This window comes from Merops nubicus, unplaced genomic scaffold, assembly GCF_000691845.1.
Source record: "Merops nubicus isolate BGI_N331 unplaced genomic scaffold, ASM69184v1 scaffold39779, whole genome shotgun sequence".
In the NCBI taxonomy this organism is placed as follows: domain Eukaryota; kingdom Metazoa; phylum Chordata; class Aves; order Coraciiformes; family Meropidae; genus Merops; species Merops nubicus.
In genome coordinates, this window is record NW_008632381.1 from 1 (window position 1) to 6,975 (window position 6,975).

Sequence of the window (6,975 nt, forward strand, 5' to 3'; positions counted from 1 at the left end):
CCTCAGAGGCTCCCCAGCTCCTGCTCCAGGGTTTTTTTTTTCCCTAAAATTCTCCATTTGCCTACTAGTTGGAATGAAAACCTTGATGCATCCACACTAGCAGTGCCAGGGGGGACAATGGGGCTTTGCAGTGCAGCCCTGGGCTTGGGAGGTTCTGCTGCTGGCTTTAGTGGTGACTGTGGTCATGTCATTTCATTGGGCTGAGTGGCTGGCTCTGGAATTCAGGTGGGAAATGACCCCCATCAGTCTGGATTTGGTCCCTCTTGGTGCTCATGTCATCCAACACATCCTGTTTTATGTGGTTTTCATGGTGGTTTTCTATGGGAGTTTGGGATTTCCTGCTGCAGGAGCAGTGGAGGATTGATGCTGACTTGTAGGTTGTGTCCTTTCCTCCTCCTTTTAAAGGTCTAAAGGATAAAATCTGCCATGAAACACCATTCTAGGGGGGAAAAAGTTGGTGCAGGTATCTCCTCGATGGGGAACATTGAGGATATCCAGACTAAAACTCTGGTATTTGGGGAAAAACTTGGTTTCATCATGGAAACTTTCCTGGGAGCTGAGCAATCTGCATCCCCCTGCCTCCTACGTGGTGATACCTAGCAGCAAACAAATCCAACAGATGCTGGCAGAGCTCCCAGCTGCTGCAGGGCTCAGAGTCTAGAAAAAGGATTAATTTTATCTAGCTGGTACAAAGGGAGCCCACGTTCTGCTTGCTTCAGATCCTGCTGGGGAGAGGGGGGGAACATCTGCACGTGTCTGAAGGCAACATCTGGCGTTCTTTGAGAGCCCCAACCCTGCACCTAAGCTGGGGAGGGAGCTTCACCCTGAGCCCAGCCAAGCAGCCCAGTCCTTGGGGTGATGTTTGCAGAGCATTTGGACATCCTCCTGCAGAGGAAGTCATTCAGGGTGTACTCCAGAGTTGCTCTGTCCTGTGTAAATCCTCCAAATCTCCACCCCGGGAGCTGCCATCCCCCATGAGAAAGTGGCTCCAGGTGAAAAACGGTTTCTCTGGAGCTGGGCTGGTGCATTTTCCCAGTGAACCCAGCCATTTATTCTCAGGGGAGTGGCTCAGAGCCCCGGGTGCCCCCACCCAAGCTCTGTTTGCAGAGAGACTTGTGCTAATCCCTTCGCTTTCCGGCGCGAGCTGGACCCCACGGAGCTGCCTGGGCTGAGCCACTCACCAGCGGGTGGAAAAGTACCATGGGAGGCTTTGCTGAAGAGCTGCTGGCTCTGGGTTTGCCTCCTCTTGGTCACAGGGTCCCTTCCTCCTCCTTTGCACTGTTGGTGTTGAGAGCCCTGCTCCAGCCTCGCCGAGCTCGGGGGATGCTTGGACACCAAGGGGGTAAAGTCAAGCTCTGTTGGAAAACCAGTTCTGGAAGCTGGGAATCTCTCCCTGGGAGGGCTTGATGGGGATGTGCACGGCCGAGGGGACACCAACCTCACCCCTTCTACCACCTGAAGTCTGAAAAGTTCTGCTTTTCTGCAAATCTGGTTGCCCCCAAAAGCTCTGGGTGAAACAAAAAGCAGCGGAGACCCGGCTGATCTCTCTTGGACCCCTCGACTTTAATGCTGGAAAAAAAAAACCCTAAGTGGGAACAAAAATGAGCCAAGCCCACAGCTCCAGCTCCGTGGGCATCCTCCCCCACTGCCCCCGCAGAGATCCCCCCCTGCTGTGGGTGGGAATGTCCCCGGAGCCTCCCCTGTGTCCTTGCTCTCCCAGCCCAGGGAAAGGGCAACTCCCCCGCCCGGGGCGGAGGCAGAGCCCGAGGAGATGCTGCAGCTCCTTCCCCTGCCCCTCACCCCCTCCCTGCCCCCAGGAAGGGCATTGCTGGGGGGGTCTGTGGCAAGGTGACCGTGGGTGCCACGTGTGGTGCCACACTTGGTGCCCACGTAACCCCCAGTTTCCTATTTTGGGCAGGGAGATGAAGACCAGCCCTGAGTCCCTCTGCTCAGACACCCAATACCTGACTCCAAAAGCCTTTTTCTTTGCCCAGGTTCCTTTTTCTTCCAAGAATGGAGCATTTCAACCCCCAACCCACCCATATATGCTTCGCTCCTAACTCCTTTTCCTGTAAAAATACTTGTCTTATCTCTTGTCTTTCCTTTCTGCGAGTGGGCTGCCATAAATTACCACGAGCAGACGGCTCTGGAAGCACTTCCAGGGCCATTTGCTGCAGATTTCTCTCTGCCTTTGGCTGTTCTTAATAAATGGTGCCCAAAACATAACAGAAGAAAGAGGAGGAATGTGCCTTGGATTTCTGTGAGAGGCAGAGAGGGAGTTTCCCATGGGAACACCAATCTGCAAAGCTTTTGCCACATCTCCTAAATGCTTTTTAAATCAACTTTTTCCCTTCTTTCCTTTTCCTTCTCCATCGTGGTGAAAATCTGCCTTGATGACTTGCCACTCGGGTTCCCCTGTGCTTCCCTGACCCCCTCTTTTCAGGGGTGTACCCCAGAAGTGTCCAGCACCTCAGAATGGGCTGTGGAACTCCCTGCTGCAGGTTGGCCTTGCCCCCGAGCCTCTGCCTGGGTTGGAAAGAGATGAAGTGCTTCTGTGGGTGACAAGAGCATCCCCAATAAGAACAGTAAATATTGAAAGTCCTCAAGGGTTTTTAAGAGCCCTAAATCCTCCTGCTTTATGGCTTAGTTGCCTCTCTCCTTGGGAAGCATCTGTGCATCCCCAAAATCTCATCCTAGCTCGTTGCCAAAAGGTTTCTGTGCTTCCCTCCAGAGCATCTTTGGAAGAACCAGGGACCAAAACTGGGGGGGAAACACCAGTCTGCAGCCTGGCCCTCTGGGTGTCCTTGCACTTCCCACCCCCTGCTCAGCTCCATGGAACAAACTCGTTCCCACTGCTCTGCTTTGCAAATGTTGTGTGGGTCAAGTGGAAGATTTTTCTTGGCTCCGACCCTGCAGGTCCTTGCCAAGTATGTGGTTTATTGCATGCAAATGTTGGTCAACAGTTACATTATCCAAAGGGAGCCTTTTTTCTTTCTTTTTCTTTATATTTTTTTAGCTTTAAATAAATGATCTGGCACAACCCAGTGTAAATGTTGTGTCAGCATCAGGCACCCTTTAATCTTGCTGGATATATTCGCGGTGGAGCGTGACACTGATTGACAGCCATGAAATGATGCTCCCTGTTCCTAGCTGCCTGCAAACAGGAGTTCTGCTTCGTTAGGGCTGATTAAAACTCCACCTCTCCATCCTTAGGGTGGCATTTTCTTTTTCTTTTCTGTCTCAATCAAGGGGCTGTTTCTCCCTGGCAAACCTGCCGTGGTGATTAATGCTTGGACACTCGTGGGTGATTTGGTTATTCAAAGGGTACAGCCCTTTTTTTTTCAGTCCTGGTGTTTTGTGTTTGGGAAGGGATGAAAAAGAAATAGAAAAACTCAACTGGAAGTCTATCCATGAAAAAAAGCAGTTAGGGTTGCAGAGAAGAGGTTGGGAAGGAGAGGAGGGAGGGCAGTGCTCACAAACCAGGAGATTTCTTCACTGCAGAGGAGCTGGAGCTGCTTCCCTGCATCCCTGCCTCCAACCAGCACTGATGGCAGCCCCAGGACCTGCTCGGGCACGTGCCCACGCTGCCAAAATCCTGTGCCTGTGTAGCACCAAACTCTGGCATTCAACAGCTTCTTGGTCTGGGTTCTGAACGAGGCAGGACCCTGCTGCTGGCAGGATTAGTGCAGGGGGAGGAGTGGAACCTGCTGAGCTGCTGGAGGATTGCACTGGGGAGGATCCACCACCAGCCTCCTAAAGCAAGGGGAGCTCCCCTGAGATCTCATTTTGCCTTGACTTTTAGTTTGGGGGTTGGTTTGGGTGTTTTTTTTTAAATTTTATTTTAAAGCTACTGAAGTAGAAAATGAAATGCTCATAGTGCAAAACTCTGGAAGCCACTGGGGCTGTGTTTAAACTGTGGGATTAGGGGTAATTTGGAGGTGATGAAGTATTTCACTATATAAGCTCTTACTTTTGGGACATAGTCACTGATTTTGTGCTCATTGGGTGGTGAAGGGGGTTAGAGGGTGCTCAGTGGGGGTCTGTACCTGGCTGGATGAGGGCTGGAGCAGCATTGGGTGCTGAGCACCTACAAATAGCAGTGGAGGGTGTTTTCCCACCTGCAAACCTGCTGAGCTGGTGCTTGTGATGATGCTTTGCAGAAAACTCCCTCGAGTGCAGCATCTGCAGCAGTTGTTCATGACAAGCTGCTCCTGGGGAGACTGTCCTGGTCATTTTGTGGCAAAAAAAAGGGGTGAAAAGACAACCCAAATCCAGGGAGAACAAAAAACCACAGAGGCAGCTTGTTTCTAATAAAGGCTCTGCACTCTTTATTCCAAAGGACAACGCACATCAGATAAAATAGTATCAAAAAATATGTACAAAAATAGCAACTATTTGCACAGGACTTGCTTGATAGCAGCAAAGTTAAGTATGAGCAGTTGGGTGTTGAAGCAACAAGAATTACTGCTTGTAATCCATCAGTAAGGGGAAAAAAAAGCAGCTAGGATACATTTTCTCAAAGAAGCTTCCAAGAAGTTCAGTTTTGGCTCATTTTCAGTCCACAGCTAATTCTCCCAGCCCAGTTCCCAGCAGAACGTCCCCATCCCTGCTGCTCCTCCACTGCCTGGGCGAGGGACACCCCGTGATCCCTACCCAGGGGGGGTCAGAGCTGCTAATCCAGTGTGTTTAGTGCAAAAATAGTGCCCCTGCCTCAATTTAAGCAGCATCCCAAAGGTCTGGGTGTGGATGAGCCCACGGGATTTTGGCAGGACCCCTCGGGAGGGATGCCTGCCCTGTGGGGGCTTGGCTTCGAGGACATAAGGGCCACAAGGGCTCTTTTTTTGTTGTTCCAAGCAGCAGATAAGCCAAGTGCAAAGTGGAGAAGCAGCAGGGATGGGGTTGAAACACATTGCAACAGTGGAGGGGCGATGGCCTCGCCGGAGGAGGGAGTGGGCAGGGGGGGGACGCAGCATCCGAGGGCAGGAGCTGGCAGAAAAATGTTATCTGAAGATATTAAGGGTTACTTTCAGACAATTAGAAAGCAACTGCTTGTCCTCCCGATGGAGCGAGCTGCTTTGATAGCAGGAGAAAGTGCAGAGCTGCCCCAAAGGGCTGGGGTTGGTGTGTTCTCCTCTCCCTGCCCTCCCTTCCCTTGGGTTTTCCCCCTGCCACGCACCCTCAGCAGCCTCAGCTCTGCTGTACCCGGGAGTTTGCAAGATCTGGATCAGCTAGCAAGGCAAAAGATCCCTTTCCAAGGCAAAAGATCCCTTTCCAAGGCAAAAGATCCCTTTCCAAATCATCTCATCTCAGCAGTTTCTTAACATCTGTATTTCAGTTGTATTTCCCTGACGTTGGACCCCAGGGATGTTTCATTTCAAAAGACCAGGCACCCCAGGGACCTTTCTGGAGGTTCACAGGGAAGAAACCTCCACCTATTTTCATTTCAGGAGATTAAATTCGTTCCAGCAGAGCTATGCTGATTCACACCAGCTGAGAAAAAGCAGGAAGAAAAAGGAAGAAGTGTTTCCTCTCTGGGAAATCTCCCTTATTTCTACACTTTCTCCCATGGACTCGGTGGCATCTGAAGTTTTAAGTAGGATTAGTTCCCCCCCCCAAATTATCTTTGTTACTCTGCTGGGGCAAATAGTTCTCTCACTAACAAAAAAACCCACTTGGGAAGGTATCACCCTTGCTGCCCTGATGCCTCAGTGCTGGGAACTGGGCTGGTTTCACTTGCACCCGGGGAGTTTGCTGGGAAATTTGAACTCTTTGAGCTGTTGCTATTTTCAAGAGCTTAGATGGGAACGTTCAAACAGCGTCAGCACCCGGATATGCAAAACTCATCTGTCATTGTGCTATTGTCCCTGTTCCCCAGGCTTTCTGCTTTGGCTCTGGAGGCACCGCTTGGCATCTGGGCTGTGGAAGGGCAGAGGGACGGGTTTGGGTGGGGGGAAGTTGGCACAGCTCCATCCCAGTTGGTGCAGCCACCTTCCCTCACACCCTGGCTGCAGCTCCGTGCCCGTCGGGCACTTCACGTTGTTGGCTTGGTGGAAAAGGGTTTAATTTTCCTTAAATTCACCCCCCAAAGCCCCTTGTGTTGCCCCAGGTGGAGGCTGCAGTGCTGCAGGGGCTCTAAATCCCCTCTGGACCATTAACAATTGGGGCATCAGTGGCAGAAATGCAATTTTTTTGAATTTATTTCTACTTTAAGCCTGCTTTTTAGACCAGCTGATGGCCCAAGTGACCAGTTCAGTGCCAAGTCTCAGCACAGGGGCAAAGGCAACTCAGGAGGGGCAGAGAGGGGTGATTGCAACCTGTGGGGCTTGAATCCCCCTCTCCAGAGCTGGCCCATCCCTTTCTGCCCCCAGAAAAGCCTCCAGCATTTCTCAGCTGCACATCCACCCTCGAGCAGTGCTGTTGAGTGTGCTGAATTTGAACATCTTTCAGCTGTTTTAGGTGCTTTTGGGGTTGGTTTTTTTTTAATAGTTAGCAACGAGAGAGGCTTGTGCAGCATCTAGACCCTTCTCCTCACTACGAGCTCCCCCCTCTCCTAATTAGCACTAGAAACAGCAGCGCGGCGTTAAAACCCCCAGGGTTTTAGAGAAAAAAAAGATGTTTTCTGCTTAAAAACAATCACCACCACGAAGCACTCCAGCTATTCAAGTAGTAGAGGCAGGGCAGGTACTGCCAGTTGCCCCGCAGCGAGAGCAGGGATGCCCCAGGGAGCTCTGCCCCTTTCTGCCCCACCATCTGAGCGTCCAGTTTGCTGATTTCGGAGGCGACCTGTTTCCTCTTGGTTTTATACCTCCTGTTCTGGAACCAGATTTTCACCTGGGTCTCGGTGAGCTGCAGGTTTTTGGCCAGGTGAGCTCGCTCTGGAGCCGACAGGTATTTCTGGTGGCTGAATTTCCTCTCCAGTTCGATGACCTGGGTGTGGGAGAAGGCGGCTCGGGAGCGTTTCGCCGGCTTGGGGGG

The 6,975-nt window shown here is 51.5% G+C and overlaps 1 protein-coding gene across 1 annotated transcript; it reads right to left on the bottom strand.

The window, feature by feature from the left end:
• Nucleotides 1-6,633: 6,633 nt before the first annotated feature.
• LOC103780239 (homeobox protein Nkx-3.1-like) lies at nt 6,634-6,972 on the bottom strand (the record flags this gene model as incomplete). The annotated part of the gene is made up of 1 exon (XM_008947899.1): nt 6,634-6,972. A coding segment is annotated over one exon (339 nt), but the record flags the coding sequence as incomplete, so codon positions are not given.
• Nucleotides 6,973-6,975: the final 3 nt, after the last annotated feature.